At 40.3% G+C, this 17,744-nt stretch overlaps 1 protein-coding gene across 2 annotated transcripts in view; it reads right to left on the minus strand.

Annotated features, from left to right (window-relative positions):
* PARD3B (par-3 family cell polarity regulator beta) overlaps positions 1 to 17,744 on the minus strand; it is a 2,175,158-nt gene that overhangs the window by 984,972 nt on the left and 1,172,442 nt on the right. For both annotated transcript variants that reach the window (XM_030209894.1, XM_030209893.1), the window contains exon 15: positions 17,438 to 17,553. In XM_030209894.1, the coding sequence (XP_030065754.1) occupies positions 17,438 to 17,553 (116 nt within the window). The remainder of the gene's footprint in view (positions 1 to 17,437; positions 17,554 to 17,744) is intronic.

Raw genomic sequence — 17,744 nt, forward strand, 5'->3', positions numbered from 1 at the left:
ATCGACTATCAAGAGATCCTTCACCAATCCCATCGTCTTGAACACTGAACTGTATTTCAGCTTTTTCCTTGTCAGCTGTCATGTTCAACACATTCTTCCTTGCTAGCTTTCATCTTTACATTACTCCCCATTCACTGACATATCTGAAAAAGTTGTCACCTTGCTTTATTGCATTAACTTCATTTCAAATCAATAGAGGTTTTACTCCCACTTTCCTAAATAGAGACTTGCATCTGTATAATAGAATGAAGACATAACTAATTACAGTATTTCAGCTGCAAAATAATTTAGTAAGGACAGCCAAACATATACTTCTATCAATGCAGCCAGGACGAAAAATAATATCTTTCTGGATATATGCCTTTCATAATGAAATTGCTTTTATTTGTCTCTATTGCTATCAACAATGCACACGTTCCACTATACATGAAGTATGCAAGTGTTTCCTGGGGGGAAGTACATCATTATCACCATATATTTATTCTGCACTTTTCAAACTACAGAGCTCAAAGCGTGTTTCAGCAAGTTAATTTTTATATGTATGGTACCTCAAATAAATAACAGCACAGTGAAATGAACACACAGCCATCACAGAATGTAACATAGGTGCACCAATAATAACTAAGAAAAAATTACACAAGAGAAGTACTTTTAAGCGAGGCATTATTTATTAAGCACATAAGTATTGCCACACTGGGACACACCAAAGGTCCATCAAGCCTAGCATCCTGTTTCCAACAGTAGCCAATCCAGGTCACAAACACCTAGCAAGATCCCGAAAAAGTTCAATACATTTTAAGCTGCTTATCCGAGAAACAGCAGTGGATTTTCCCCAAGCCAAATGTAATAATGGTCTATGGACTGTTCCTCTAGGAAGCTGTCCAGACCTTTTTTTAAACCCAGCTAAGCTAACCGCCTTTACCACAATCTCTGGCAACGAATTCCAGAATTTAATTACACATTGAGTGAACAAAATGTTTCTCCGATTCGTATTAAATTTACTACTTTCTAGCTTCATCGAATGTCCCCTAGTCCTAGTATTTTTGGAAAGAGTAAACAAACGATTCACATCTACCCGTTCCACTCCACCCATTATTTTACAGACCTCTATCATATCTCCTCTCAGCCGTCTTTGTTCCAAACTGAAGAGCCCTAGACACTTCAGCCTTTCCTCATAGGGAAGTTGTCCCATCCCCTTTATCATTTTCGTCGACCTTCTCTGTACCTTTTCTAATTCCACTATATCTTGTTGTGTATGTAGTTCTTGATATGGGACACGCCCCCTTGAACGTTGGCCGCCCATGCGACGGAAAGCAGTTGAAGCCGGCCAAAATCTGCTTTCGATTATAACGATTTTGCCGGCCTTATGAGAAGGCCAGCCATCTCCCGATTTGTGTCGGAAGATGGAGCCCTTCTCCTTCGAAAATAAGCTGGATAGTGTATCTAGATTTTCAGAAACCTTTTGACGAACTTCCTCATGAGAGACCCGAGGAGATTTTAAACTCGTGGGATAGGAGGCAATGTCCTTCTCTAGATTAGAAATTGGTTATTGAATAGAAAACAGAGGGCAGGGTTAAATGGCCATTTCTCTCAATGGAGGAGGGTGAATAATGGAGTTCCACAGGAATCTGTACTGGGACCGGTGCTATTTAACATATTTATAAATGATCTCGAAAACTGAATGACGAGTGAGGTGATTAAATTTGCAGATGACAAAAGGAAGGACTTAGGAAAATGGAAGACTGGGCATCCAAATGGTAGATTAAATTTAGACAAATGCAAGGAGATGCACACTGGGAAGAATAATCCAAATCACAGTTACCTGATGCCATCTTAGGAGTCAGCACTCAAGAAAAATATATAGGTGTCATTGTAGACAATACGCTGAAATCTTCTGCCCAGTGTGCAGCAGTGGCCAAAAAGCAAACAGGATGCTAGGAATTGTTAGGAAAGTGGTCCAAATTAAGACAAATAATATTATAATGCCTCTGTATCACTCCACAGTGCAACCTTACCTTGAGTACTGCTTTCAATTCTGGTTGTCGTATCTCAAAAAAGATATGGAATACTTAGAAAAGGTTCAAAGAAGAGCGACAAAAATTATAAAAGGGATGAAACTTATCCCATATGAGGAAAGGATAAAGAGGTTAGGGCTCTTCAGCTTGAAAAAGATATGGTTGAGGGGGGATATGATTGATGTCTATAAAATCCTGGGCAGTAAAGAATGGGTAAAGTGAATCGATTTTTCACTCTTTCAAAAAGTACAAAGACCAGGGGACACTCCATGAAATTACATGGAAATACTTTTAAAACAAATACGAGGAAATATGTTTTCACTCAAAGAATAGTTAAGCTCAAACATGCTGCCAGAGGATGTGGTAACAGTGGTTAACATATCTGGGTTTAAAAATGTTTGGACAAGTTCCTGGAGGAAAGGTCTGTAGTTTGTTATTGAGATGGACATGGAGAAGCCACTACTTGCCCTGGGATTGGTAGTATGGAATGTTGCTACTAATTGGGTTTCTGCCAGGTACTTGTGACCTGGATTGGCCACTGTTGGAAGCAGGATACTGGGCTAGATGGACCATTGGTCTGACCCAGTATGGCTATTCTTATGTTTACTAACACACATATTGAGAGTCATAGAGCATAGAGGGGCATTTTCAAAAGAAACGTCTAAGCTGGAATTTGGACGTCTTTGTAGAACGTCCAAATTCGGAGGCGGGGAAAAGGTCATTTTTGAAAAAAGATGAACATCCATCTTTGTGTTCGAAAATACCATGGACATCCTTGGATTTGGATTTATTTGATTTTCAGCCATTTTCGAAACCAAAGACATCCAAGTTAAAAACGTCCAAATTCAATCCATTTGGACGTGGGATGAGCCAGCATTTTTAGTACATTGATCCCCCTGACATGCCAGGGCAGCAATCAAGTACCCTAGGGGGCACTGCAGTGGGCTTCATAAACTGCTCCCAGGTACACAGCTCCATTACCTTATGTGTTGAGCCCCCCAAACCCACTACCCTCAACTGTACACCACTACCATAGCCCTTACGGGTGAAGGGGGCACCTATATGTGGGTACAGAGGGTTTCTGTTGGATTTTGGAGGGCTCGCTGTTTCCACCACAAATGTAACAGGTACGGGAGGGTGTGGGCCAGGGTCCCTCCAGTGGTGATCTGGTCCAAGTTTTAGTCCTGGACGTCTTTGCTTTTTTTCATTATGGCTCAAAGACATCCAAGTCTTAGGAACGCCCAAGTCCCACCTCGACCACACCTCCAATACACCCCCTTGAGATTTGGATGTCCTTGTGACGGACTTCCGAGAAAGACATCCAAAATTGGGTTTTGATTATACTGATTTGGATGTCTCTGTGAGATGGACGTCCAAGTGCCGATTTTTGTAGCTTCTTGGACGTCCATCTCTTTCGAAAATGAGTCTGATAGCCTCTGACTTGAATATATTGAGTTTTAGGCTCAAAAGGGCACCAAACTCTATAAAAGCATGCAACACTTGGGGTAGGGAAGCCCCAGGATACATGACAAACCTCATAGACCTACCAACCAGAAACACAATCGGATCATCACGAACATACCTAAACCTCCACTACTCGAACTGCAAAGGACTCAAATACAAATCAACGTATGCATCCAGTTTCTCCTATATAAGCACACAACTATGGAACGTACCTCCAAAAGCCGTGAAAACAACTTATGACCATCTAAACTTCAGAAAATCACTAAAAACCTACCTGTTTAAAAAGGCATATCCTACCGACCCAACATAAGTGCCTGAACTCTGCAACACAACAAAACCACAGCTCGTAATGGATACCACATAACCCTTTCTCTCTTCTATCCCCACTACGCCCGAAACTCATGAACCTTATTCGACCACAACATCACCTTGTATTTGTTTCTCTACCGGACTTGGCGAACGCCTTTACGGTACTATGTAAGCCACATTGAGCCTGCAAATAGTGGGAAAATGTGGGATACAAATGTAACAAATAAATAAAATAAATAAATGGGATCTGTCACCAACATCAAAATGTCATCTGCAAAAGCTAAATACTTGCAGTCTACCCACCTGCATCTCTGGAATTCTCCAGTGAGTCTTCAATCTAGCCAATAAAGGCTCTATAAACAGAATATATAAAAGCAGAAACAAAGGGCATCCCTGCTGAGTTCCCCAACCTAGCAAAAAAGCCTGCATAGGGGATACATTAATCAGGACTGCTGCAGAGGGGTTGGAAATATAGAGTCTTAAAAGCTTCAAGAGAGAAACCCCAAATCCATAAATGTTCTAATAATAGGCATAGAAATAATTATTCCACAAAGTCAAAAGCTTTTTTAGAATCAAATCCTATCACCAATGTTGGTATGACTTTCCTTTTGTATCAGTCCACCAAAAGGATTAATTTCCTTATATTCACTGAAGCCTGATGACCCTGCACAAAACCAACCTGTTCGTCACCCACCAAACAATATTATTTTAGCCAATCTATCCGCCAAGATCTTTGCCAAACATTTTAGATAAACAATGATAAGGGATATGGGTTGATATGAAGCTGGGTACAAAGGGTATTTCCCGGCTTGGGCAAGACCATAATCAAAAGTTGATCGGAAGAGGGAAGCTGCTACCCTTGTTGTATTGCCTAATGGGTCTGCCAACTGAAGCTGTAACAACTTAAAAAAAATCCCCTTCCAAATCCATCAGGCCCAGGTGATTTATGCAATGGTAAGACAATCTTCTAGATCTCCTTCTCAGTAAATTTCGTCTCTCCCTATCTGTTTCAGTTATTTTCAGTTTAAATATTTTTATTGGTTTTGTTATAAAGGAAAATGTAACAATAAGTAACAGTGTTAATCTAATAGGGGGGCTGCATGTGACTTTGACCAGTATAGACACGTAGAGATCTCTCTTCTGCCAACGATCGTTTAATATTGATAAACAGCAACCTAGCCTCGTCTTTGTTTGATCCCCTTTAGAAAGATGACATCAAAGTCTGTTAGGAATGATGGCTTTCCCTCGCTATATTCTGCCTCTAAGAGAAATAAAACGGATTTTTCAGCATCTGATAAGGCCCTGTAGTCGCCGTTGCCAAGCGACAAGATGGCGCTTATCGCAGAAGATATCAAAACGCTACACAATTTAATACAGCAAAATCTTGAAGCCACCGCCGAAATTAAGTCAGACTTAGCCTCTATTGCCACTCAGCTAACTCAGTTCAATGCCAGGATTAGTTTCCTGGAAGACCGTATGTCTGCTCACGACGAACTCCATCAGGAGATGTGCCGAAAGGTGAATAAAATTGCTACTATGCAGCGGGAGCTTGAAGACCTGTCTAATCAGCTGAAAAGGAATAACATCTGCATACTAGGGGTGCCCGAACAGTCTGAAGGAGAGGATATAGTTCAATTTTTAAACTCATTTTTTGTAAAGGTCGCCGCTCTGCCAACTGACACCAGCTTTCAAATTGAGCGTGCTTATCGTGTCATGCTGAAGCTGGCTCCAGGGAAAAATTACCCGAGGCCCATAATTGTTAAGTTTCTCAGACACGATCAGCTGATGTCCCTAATGAGCGCTGTTTGCTCGAGATCTCCTGTGATGTTCGCTGGAGCAAAAATCTTTTTAACACCAGACTTCTCTAAGCCAACTGCTAAGAAGAGGAAAATGTTTCTTGATATGCAACCTAAGCTCAAAGCTCTTGGCGCTCAATATGGTCTTCTATACCCTGCAGTGATGAGGGTTACCTTTCACAACAATACCAAACATTACAATGATCCTGTTGAATTATATAAATTTCTGGACAAGGAATCCTCTGACCCCATGGGGTAAGGTGATGTGTTTCAGCACTGCTCCGTTCCTGCTGAAATATCACTAAGTCCCCTGTGTCAGCTTTTTGCAATAGTTTCCTGAAGTTAACTCATTTGTTGCTGTTTTCTTTTTCAGTTTATGCATTATCATACTGCTTATGCTGGCTTAAGCTCTCTCTCTCTCTCTCTCTCTGTCTGACCTGGGCGCATGTGCCCCATAGCTGTCTCTCACTTTTCTCCTTCATGGAGTAAATGGTCTTTTTCTTCTTTTTTTTTTAACCAGTTTATTCTTCAGTGCGTCACACTCGCTGATTCTTTTGCCATTTTTGAGGATTTTTGATCTGATAGCTACCTGTAAGATTGTCTTCATGTGTATGTACGCTGCATTGCTTGTCTGGATGAAGAGCCTATACAGTATCAACGCTGAATCTGCGTATATTATCTCTCAACATTAAAGGGATTACTAATCCCATTAAGCGCAAGAAACTCCTGCTAAACCTGAAGAGGAAAAAGTCTGTTATTTGTTTCCTGCAAGAGACTCACCTAGATGCACAAGAAGGCTCCAAATGTTCGGGCAAATGGTTTGATCAATGCTTCGCAAGCCCAGCTAATGGTCATAAAAATGGTGTTATTACGCTTATTAGGAAATCCTTGCCCTTCCAACTAGTTTCTCATGTCAATGACAATACTGGTAGGTGGTTGCGGCTGGAAGGTACTCTAGAGAGCAAACCTTTAATATTAATTAATGTCTATGCTCCGAACAATGATGACCCTAGCTTCTTTCATAGCATTAATACTGCTGGACCAAATGTTCTTAATTATCGCACTATCATTGGAGGTGACTTCAACTTCCCAACTGATCCTTACTTGGACAGATCTTCTAACTGCATACCTGCAAAACTCAAAGTTCGGAACTCACTAAATAGTCTTATGCAATCCAATGGATGGTCTGACCTATGGAGGTTACTATACCCAACTTCCAGAGAATACTCCTTTTTCTCCACTCCACTCCATACTTATTCAAGAATTGACTATCTACTGGGTACCAAAGACTTAATCCCTATGCTAAATGCTGCGCAGGTACATGAAATATCGATCTCAGACCATGCAGCGATATCTTGTGACTTTAACTGGTCTATTGGTAACGCAAACTATTCTTTTTGGCGGATAAATACTTCTTTGCTCTCGGATTCAACTTTTTTGTAGCACATCACTCAAAAGTCAACTGAATTCTTTAATACTAATAAAGACTCTGTGCCATCATGCATAACAATATGGAAGGCGTACAAGTCTTGGCTGAGAGGTGAAATAATTAGTTACACATCTCATCTTCGTAAAACCAACAATGCTAAAGCTGCCAAACTTGAAGGTGAGATACACCAACTTGAAATGGCTTTATATATGTCCTCATCTAAATCTACGCTTCAAAAACTCAGGCTCCTTAAAATGCAATACAATTTGATTCTGTCCAACATTGCCAATGCTATTGCCTTTAAGCAAAGCACCACGTATTATGCAGCATCCAACAAAGCTGGTAAATTACCGGCGTCTTATCTCAAAGGCAAAAGAACAAAGCAGCATATAGCCACGATTGTGTCATCTACGGGAGCACCTTTGACTGTCTTCTCAAATATTAGAAGCTTTTGAATCGTATACGTTGTTATACTCCTCTGAATGTATAGCTTCTGACTCTGAAATCTTTAATTTTCTCTCTTCACTGAATCTTCCTTGCCTGTCTGAACAACAAATATGTCAGTTCAATCAACCCATCTCTCAAGACAAGATACTCTCAGCAATCAAGATGCTACCCTCATCAAAGGCACCTGGTCCTGACGGTCTCCCAGCTGAGTTTTATAAGTCGTTCCTGACCCTCATTTCAACACATTTGATGCTCTACTACCAATACCTATTAAGCTCAACTTTCGCAGGTCGCTTTCTGGATGCTATTATTGTAGTGTTTCCTAAAGCTACCAGAGACTGCATGTTGGTGCATAACTATAGACCAATTTCACTGTTAAATATGGATTACAAAGTCTCTGCAAAGCTATTATGCTGTAGGTTGGACAATATTATCCAATCTCTTATTCATAGAGATCAAGCTGGCTTTGTTAAGTTTAGATATGGAGCTGACAACACTAGGTTACTGTGCCACCTAATCCACTCCGCTCAGTCTATGGCTCAACCTATCCTGTCTGTTTCTCTTGATGCTGAAAAAGCCTTTGACCGGGTGGAGTGGAAATATCTATTTATTGTGCTTAAGCATTTTGGTTTCCCAGACCTTTATGTACGTATGTTGCACCTCTTATATTCTTCGCCAACTGCATGTATTGCCGCCAACGGTGAGCTTTCTGCCCCATTTATGTTGCACAGAGGCACTAGGCAAGGCTGTCCTATGTCTCCTTTGCTATTCAATTTAGTGCTTGAGCCCCGTCTGATAGCTATATGAAACTCAAGTGAGGTTGCTGGTGTCCTCATAGGCAATAACGAATTGGAGTGGAGGAGTGGCCTAGTGGTTAGGGTGGTGGACTTTGGTCCTGGGGAACTGAGGAACTGAGTTTGATTCCCACTTCAGGCACAGGCAGCTCCTTGTGACTCTGGGCAAGTCACTTAACCCTCCATTGCCCCAGGTACAAATAAGTACCTGTATACAATATGTAATCCGCATTGAGCCTGCCATGAGTGGGAAAGCGCGGGGTACAAATGTAACAAAAAATAAAAAAAATTCAAGCTTTCAGCATATGCGGATGACATCATGTTATACCTTGCTAAGCCTCAGGCCTCCATAAATGCATTTATTAAGTTGGTCTCCCGTTTCTCAAAATTATCTGGCTATAAAGTTAATTGGGACAAAACCAAGCTGATGCCCTTAAATGATGCCTGCATCCCTTTCACTATTCCAGGCTACCCCCTTAAATGGGTAGTTTTCTCCATTAAATATTTAGGTGTCTTCCCTACCACCATCAGAATTAACTCTGATAAAGTCATAGCCAAGGTTGAAAACTCCCTCTCATCTTGGTCCCCACTTAACTTAACTTGGTGGGGCAGGCTTGATACCATCAAAATGATGATAGTACCTAAAAATCACATATACTCTAAGCATGATCCCCCTCCTCTTTTCTGGCATCTTTTACAAAAGGTTGGAAAAATTGCTCTCTAGCTTCCTGTGGAACTCTAAGTCGCCTAGAATCGCCTTAGGTAAACTGAAATTATCTAAACTGCAGGGAGGGGTAAGGTTTCCTGATCTTTTATCCTACCACAAAACGTTTATTCTTCGTCAAGACTTGGAATGGATTGCTGCTGCTACTAATACTGCCTTTTGGCCTAGGTGGATGGTACTGGAGCAATCCATTGTTGACCCACTAATGCGCCCCTACTTAATTGGTATGCACCTCCCTAAGTGTATTGCCTCTAATCCCATTATCAACACCACTCATAAAATGTTGTCCGCTCTTGATAAGCAGCTAAACATTCCTTGGTCCTCTACTATACGCATACCAATATGGATTAACCCTAAGTTTCTAATCAACAAAAAAACAAGTTTCTTGGTCACATTGGCAACGTAGAGATATATGGGATCTTAGCAATTTAGTGATCTGGGTAACCACAGTTGGAAACCTTTCTCTCTTATGAAAGCTGACTTTTCTTTATTGGATACTCAGTTCATTCAGTGCTTATAGCTTAGTTCAATGTTAAAAAAAAAGCAATGTGCAATCCCACAAGATACAGCACACTCCCGATATCCTTGATCTAGCTAAGAAGCTTCAATCTGTAGGGCATGCCGCATCTCAAATCTATTCTTTCCTTATAAGCAAATCCTCTGTTAAATGTGCTGGTCTACGCAGATGTTGGGAAGAAGATATTCAGCAAGCTATCACAGACAAAAGATGGGAGCAAATAAGTTGTTCATATTTAAGTGTTCTAGCTCTTCTTCGATAATGCAATCCCTCTATTTCTTCATGCACAGGTCTCTTTGGACACCTCTCAGGTTCCATACAACTGACCCTCACAACTCCAATCTGTGCTGGTCTTTTTGATTGTGTGTGTATTCAAGAATTCTGGAGAGATGTATGGCTCACTTTGACAGATGTCTTTCATCTTTCTGGTCCAATGTTATATAAATATCTGCTGCTCAAGGGTCAATGTTTTAGTAATAGGTTAAATTCCGATGAGCGTATGCTTGTCAACACCATGCTTTCTTTAGCTTTGAAGGTAGTTTTTACACATTGGAAAGCTCTGCATCTAGCTACTCATCAAGAATGGTGGAATTTATTATTTCAAACTTACAAATGTGAAATGTACCTTGCTAAAAAAAATCACCTCACTTTATTTTATATAAGAAAAAATGAATTCCATTATTGTCATATTTCTCAACGGCAAGATGAGCAGTGTTTCTATTGTAGACTATCTTGTATATGTGACATATGCATGAATTATTCTGTGTTCAATAAATCCTCTTTTTTTTCTTTTCTTTCTTCTCTATCTCCTCTCTTTTTCTCCTATAAGCTCCTGTTATTGAACCTGAAGATTTGCATTTCGATATACTATGTATTAGATTATCTGTTTCAGTTATAACAGGTAGTGTTCTCACATATGATAAAAATTGCTCTGCTGTATAATAAGTTGCTGAGGTATAAAGGTTTTTGTAAAAAGTATAAAATATATGTTTCAAGTCATCTGACTGGGAAACCAATCAGTCATGATCATCTTTAAGAGCTGATATAAATTAGGCCCAGCCCAAGACTTAGTTAAATTCATTAACAATTTACCCAGCTTGCTCCCAAATTTAAACAAATTGTAGTTATAGTAGAAAAAAAATAAAAATTATGATTTTTTTTTGTTTAGCAGATTGTTATATGCTACCTTAGTTCCGAGAAAAGTATTCTTATTGGATAGAGTAGGCTTATTCTGATATTGCATTTTCAAGGCTCGCAACTTTGCTTCCAAATTTAGCATCTGATTAGCAGCCTGTTTATTTCTTTTGCTGACATAAGCAATGATATCCCACTCAGTGAAAGTCTGGAATTGTTTACCTCTTCAAATTCGATTAAGTTCACCTTATATAATTGTTTAGGAAACAAGTTAAGACGTGGCTGTTTGAGGATTTTGTTTTTTGGCAACTAGAGGGCTGTTAATGTAGATAGCTAATTATATGTGAAATATGAGAAAATGTGTATTGTATGTAAGTCTCTTTTTGTTGTAAACCTGTTTTCAACCTGTAACAAGGGATTTAGCAGGGCAGAAAACTTTCAGTTAATTCTGCCTTGGCAGTTTCCCAAAAAAGGAAAGTGTCAGGTGCATGCCATTTTTAAATCAAGTAGTTTTTAAAATCTGTGCTCTCATACAAATGTATAGGAAATCTCCAGTAAGCCCACCTGCCCGTCCATATCCCGATTGTCCAGATCCATCAACAACACAGTATGATCTGAGAACTCTAGGGGGCTAACAATTGAGGATATCACCTTTCAGAACAGGGAGGTAGTCACAGAGAAGTAATAAATCCTGGCCATGGTGATACTGTATGTACTTTGGAAATATATGTATAGTCCCTCTCTGAAGAGTGGAGGACCCTCCATACTTCCATACAGTCCAGATTCATAAGAATGTACGCAACCCCTGTTCTGTTCTTACATGTACTCGAGTGACTTGTTGAGGTATCCAAACCAACATAAAATATAGAATTAAAATCCCTAGCAAGTATCCTATCTTTCCATATCAGGTTAACCAAATTGAGCAACAAAAATGGAAAAACGGTCTAGGATTTACGTTAGGGGCACTGATATATGCTATAACAACCTCTCTCAGTCCCAAAAGACCCTGGAGAATTGTGTATTACCCTTCTGGGTCCTGCAGGATGTTGAATACTTTTAAAAGAACTTTCTTGCTAATCAGAATAGCTACTCCTGCCCTACAAGAACCGGAGGTAGCTGATACCCTCCCAACCTCTAAAACTCTTACCCTCCACACCCTCCTCTAACCCCACCTCATTCTGACACACCTTTTGTTGTTGTTGTTGTTTCACTGTCTGCGACCCGCAATGCATTTCTTTGGGCAGATCAGAAATCAGAAAAAGCTAAACATGAGTACGAGCTGCAGCATTTGTACCCGCCAATGGCACACCACATGAAGTTGCATTTAGCCTAGGGGGAGCTGTTTCACACCTTTTCTGATGCTTGCTCTCCTTGTGGTCAGGTAGTGCCAGTGCCATACTGATTTTGATGCCAGCACGTGGATCTCAGCTTACCACACTTCCTGTCCTGGGTCCTCTCTCTGCAATACAAACATGCGTGGGATAAACATAAAGGAATCCTGTTCAGAAGGAATGGATCCTCAGGAGCTTAACCGAGATTGGATAGCAGAGCCGGTAGTGGGAGGCAGGGATAGTGCTGGGCAGACTTATACGGTCTGTGCCTGAGTCAGAGTTGGGAGGCAGGACTGGAGGTTGGGAGGCAGGGATAGTGCTGGGCAGACTCATATGGTCTGTGCCACAGCCGGTGGTTGGGAGGCGGGGATAGTGCTGGGCAGACTTATACGGTCTGTGCCCTGAAGAGCACAGGTACAAATCAAAGTAGGATATACACAAAAAGTAGCACACATGAGTTGTCTTGTTGGGCAGACTGGATGGACCGTGCAGGTCTTTTTTTCTGCCGTCATCTACTATGTTACTATGTAATACAGTCTCAATTCTGTCAGTCAGTGTTCTTGGAGCTGCCCTTCTAGACTCCTTACTTCTAAGTGTTAGTGCTGCTATGTCTGGACTGCTGCCTGCAAGAACCAGGTTGAACCAATGGGCCATTAAGGAAAAAAGAGAGAAGTTGGGTCATCATGACAGAGGTAGGAAGAGAAGGGACCTGGCATTAAGTATAATACCTTTTTATGGCCTTGTCAATAGTGGGCGGCAGAGAGAGGGGCATTTAATGTGCAAAACATCGTGAAGAACGTGGTGAAGGCGATTAGCTTACCAGAATTTAAAAAGGGGTTAGACGGTTTCCTAAAGGACAAGTCCATAAACCACTACTAATTGGACTTGGGAAAAATCCACAATTCCAGGAACATGTATAGAACGTTTGTACGTTTGGGAAGCTTGCCAGGTGCCCTTGGCCTGGATTGGCCGCTGTCGTGGACAGGATGCTGGGCTCGATGGACCTTTAGTCTTTTCCCAGTGTGGCATTACTTATGTACTTACGTAAAAGGGGAAAGAGAGAAGAGATAGGCCAGTGGGGCACAGAGAGGTAAATGCACGGTGGAATTGGGCTTTTCAATTATAATAGAGGAGTGGGTCAAAAGGGCAGTGTAGGAAGGGGTTGAGAGTATAGAGGGGAGAGTCTGGGAAAGCAAGAGAAGGGATGGGACAGGTTGGAAACAGAAGGAGAGATGGGGTAAAAGAAAAGGAAATGATATGGATGATGTTTTAATGGGGGAGTGAACTGTAATATTGGGGGCATTGAGCCTCTTTTCTTTCCGTAAGGGTAAGATGTATTATTATTAGGCTGTCAAACCTGTCTTATTATTTTTGCTAAAATGGGAAGTGTTTATATTGGGGTTGCTGAGCCTCTCGTTTTGTTTTAGTTGTAATGGTAGGTTTGGAGTTGGGTCACCGAGTCCCTCTTGTTGTTCTGTTGGGGTGCAAGGTATATTGTTGGGGGCCACTGTGCCTTTCATTTTCTGTTAGGGGTCACTGAGCCCTTCTTCTCATTTTAGTTGGAATGGAAGGTGCTTTACTATGGCCACCTAATCCCTCTTGTGATTCTTTGTGGACGTGGGAGGCATGGTGTTGGGGTCACCAAGTCCCTCTTATGGTGGCATAGACTACATAACTGTAGAAAACAATGTAAGTGACTCACCGAAAAAGACCAAGATGTAATATTGTTTCAAGTATTAAGGCCATTGTCACGGTTTTTACAGGAAGGTGTACCATTGGTTCCACCCAAAACAATGAATAAACTAAGTTTGGTTAAGATTACACATTTCACCCAGATAACATTATATTTTGTTGAAAAAAAAACTCTCTATAGCAGCTTCAAACATGTTACAACCTTTAAGAAGTTGAAGTTTATAAAAACTAATAAAAATAAAGATAAAAAATGACTACATGTTTCACTAAAATTTAGCACATCACATATGTAAATGTACCACACACCACTGCTGGTCAGAATCTGAATGTCATCAACATAGGTGAATGAAGTTCTAGGGTCTAGATCAAGCTGGGTGGGGGTAAAATATGTTAAATATTATAAATGCCAAAATGTAGCCTGGTGGGACACCATATGTGAGGGAACAGGATGGGGAGAAAGCATTCTGCCATGGTACAGAGTATGACCTACCAGTCACATATGAAATGAATCAATCTAAGACTGTACCTGTTAATGCCTATGTTCTCGAGTTGTACTAGTATATACTGCCCATACCTGTTTGTTTGTATAAGGCTTGCATTAGCCATCTTGGGCCAATGAACCAAACAATGTCTGCATCATAACCAGACTGGCATGGATTCCTTTCTAAACTGCATCTTGGACACTGACATCATCCAAGGACATATTTGTGAGAAAATACTGCTTGCAGTTTTCATACTCCAGTGAGAATACTGGGAGAGAGGTTCACAAAGACACAGAGTTGAAGTAATCTTGGTTAGCAACCTCACAAGACATCCTATACCGATCTCATAACAAATACTATTTGGACAGCTCAGTGGTCCTCATTAACTGTTCAATGTGCATACCTGGTACAAGCAAGACATTGTGTGCCCACCTCATCCAATCAGAGAACTGCAGCACGAGTGATATATAAAGCCTCAAAGTCTGAAAGAGTTACACCTTTATTTTTGAAGGTTTACTGGCTACCTGTTGAACCACGTATTATTTTTAAGTCATGTTCTCTAATTTTCATCATCTTGCGTAGTTATGTTCCTAGTCATACGTTTCATCTTATTCATGTATTTCCTAGAAATTCAAGTCCATATTTCAGAGAATTTTTAGTTTTGTGTTATCCAAATCCTAGAAAAACTGTCTTTAAAACAACATTTTCAGCAATGTTTTCTTACCAGGCTGCACGATGGTGAAATGAGCTAACTCGGATAAGATACCAGACCAGTTACACTACATTTTGTAGGTTGCTGAAGACTTATCTATTCCAGAACATTTTTATTGTAAAATATTTTTTTCTGCAATCTCACTATCCCCCTTCCTTTAAAGCTGCGCTAGTGGCTGCCGCATGGCAATGCCAACACAGCCCATTCACTTTGAAAGGGCTGTGTCAGCATTACCACACCAGTAGCCACTAGTGTGGTTTTATAAAAAGAGGGGTATATTTGTGATTATCCTGAGAATGCCTAGCTTCTTACCTTGTGAGCCATACTGAACTGTTGAGGTGAAAGTGGGATATAAGTGTCCAAATAATGTAACGTAATGTAACTGTTTTACGCCTGATATGATGTGTAACATATAACCCTGGGTTTATGCTTACTTGGGGAATAGGCAGAGATGGGAGACCAGAAAGAAAAAAGATTGAGAGGAAACTCTTGCAAAGAAACTTGTAGAGATCTTATGATCTCAGACACCTTTCTGTGATGAGTGTTACTTTACCATCCAAGATGTATTTCATCTAGTACCTCTGAGGGCATGAGCACTTGGTGCTCAGAAACGTACCTAATCTTACATGTGCCATAATGAGGAAGAACTAGTACTGTATACTATCTTAGCTACAACCAATATTAGCTCCAGAGAAGGGCTTCATGCATCCCACTACTGAGACAGCCTTCTACCAAGATGACAAATTAACACACTGCAGAACTGAGGTATCCTAGCTACATGACCTTGTGCAGTCGGCAAGGCTAATCCAGGAGCTAGCTGTGAAACATTGACTTGGAATATGTGAGACGAAAGACAGGACACTATGAAGGAACCAAGGACTCATTCATGTAATTCTCACAATTCAGGGAGTGGTTTACTTCCTATGGTCCAGGGTTAGATAGTTTGTTCCTAATTTCTGAAGTGTGATTTAGAATCTTTGATATATGGTTCCTTAGGTTACTGTTTGTTGCTAGGAAATACTAAGACTGTATTAGGAACAATTATGGTTTTACTGCTGAATGTCATTGATCACTGACTTATTGCCTTGTGATAATATTGTGCTGCTAAGGATTGATAAATTGCTACCTAAATACACGTTTTTAATATTACCAACAGCCACATGACTGCTCAGTGCACCCCCTTACTGCCTGCACCCAGGGTGGACCACACCTACTGCCCCACCCTTGGTACGCTACTGATAGGCCAATAACTTGATACATCTGTTTGACCTTTTCAGGCATCTTTTAGTCAAAGAGAAATATATACCATCTTCCAGATAGATGCAACAATGGATAGATGATACAAGGGATAAAAAGAGCATTCTGTGGAGGAATGGAGGAAATCAAGTATCAAATTACTTAAACAATTGGGAGGGTACTGAATCACGTAGCACAGTTGTAGTTTTAAGCGAATTTAAGGGTTTTTTTTTTTTAAATAACGGTAGTAGGTAAATTAGCAGATGAGAAGGAATTACATGGTGGCCACTGATCAAAGTAAGTTGGGAGTCCCTTGGAAAACTAGTGTAATTTATGTGTATACCTGCAAAACAATTTACACAGCATCTTATAAAATTGATCTAATCTCTAGATGCAGAGATAAGGCAAAACAAATATATAAAAAAATTAAATCAAATAGTATTTACTAAGACCCCAATATTCAAAAGGACTTATCTGTATAGTGGTGGGCATTATAAGTCCCCTATCCATTCATTTTCAGCAGTATAATACAGGTACACTCTGCACAATGCCAGGGTGAAGAGAGGACATATATAGACAGCGATATTTAACCACTATCTGTATTAACTATATAATTTAAGTTAGGCCAGAAAAATTGCTGTTATTACTAAAGCTGCTTTACTATAATGAGAGCAGTTGAATACCGCACCTATCCATATAGTCACTGGTGGTGAATTCTGTCTACAGTTTATTGATTACTGAACTAGAAGTTTGATGCTCATTTCAAGTGTGAAATTAGGTGGTGACAATTTCTGACTGACAACTTATTGATAATTTTCTATCAGTATGTGATTACATCACTTTATATACATTTCAAGTGACACTGTGTCCCGACTCCTGATGCAGGCCTCTTGGCTGAAACACAATCCGTGTTGAGTCTTGTTTTGTCACCTCTGCTATTTTGCTACTCTACATTTATTAAGTACCACCACCTACCTGCCTAACGGTACTATAATTGAATTCTCTAAAACACCGCAGCTGGCATTTTAAACAAAACACTTGATATCGTGTTTAAATGTTGACCAGTAATAATTTTAATTTTAGAAGCTGCACTGCAAAATCAGTTGTTGAAAACATTGCTTTTAATGATTCTTAATTTTCTATCTTCTCCAACTCTGTTGTCGATATGAAAACAGAGACCATGCTGTAAAGCTGCACCTAGCTATTGTGGGAGAAAGATGTTATCACATCCTATCATCTTGTAGAACATGTTGCCTTAAGCATGGGTTTAAGAAGTACAAACAGAAAATCAGGAAAGGTAGCAGTAGCAGCAGCTGTAAAGTAAGGCAAGTTATTCCCTCTGCTCCCCTTCTTACCAAGATCCATGCTTTTTGAGGCTTTCAGGTTAATTGATTCAGGCTGTGTGACTGGTGTCAAAGATCTGAAGTCTATGTGCTGATCTGTTAAATATGCTGCTGAATCCAGTAGTGAACTGTGGAAAGAAGGCATGTAAAATATTTAGGTACTTGTATAAACCAAGCAAAGCAATTAAAATGTACATAATGTGAATGAACTCTGATCCCTCTGTTATTGTGCAACCACACCTTAATTCAGTCCTGCACTTCCTCAAATTTTCTATACCCATATGTACTTTACATTCAGGGCCGGTCTTAGCAAGTGCGG

Source organism: Microcaecilia unicolor, chromosome 7, assembly GCF_901765095.1.
Source record: "Microcaecilia unicolor chromosome 7, aMicUni1.1, whole genome shotgun sequence".
NCBI classification, from domain to species: Eukaryota; Metazoa; Chordata; class Amphibia; order Gymnophiona; family Siphonopidae; genus Microcaecilia; species Microcaecilia unicolor.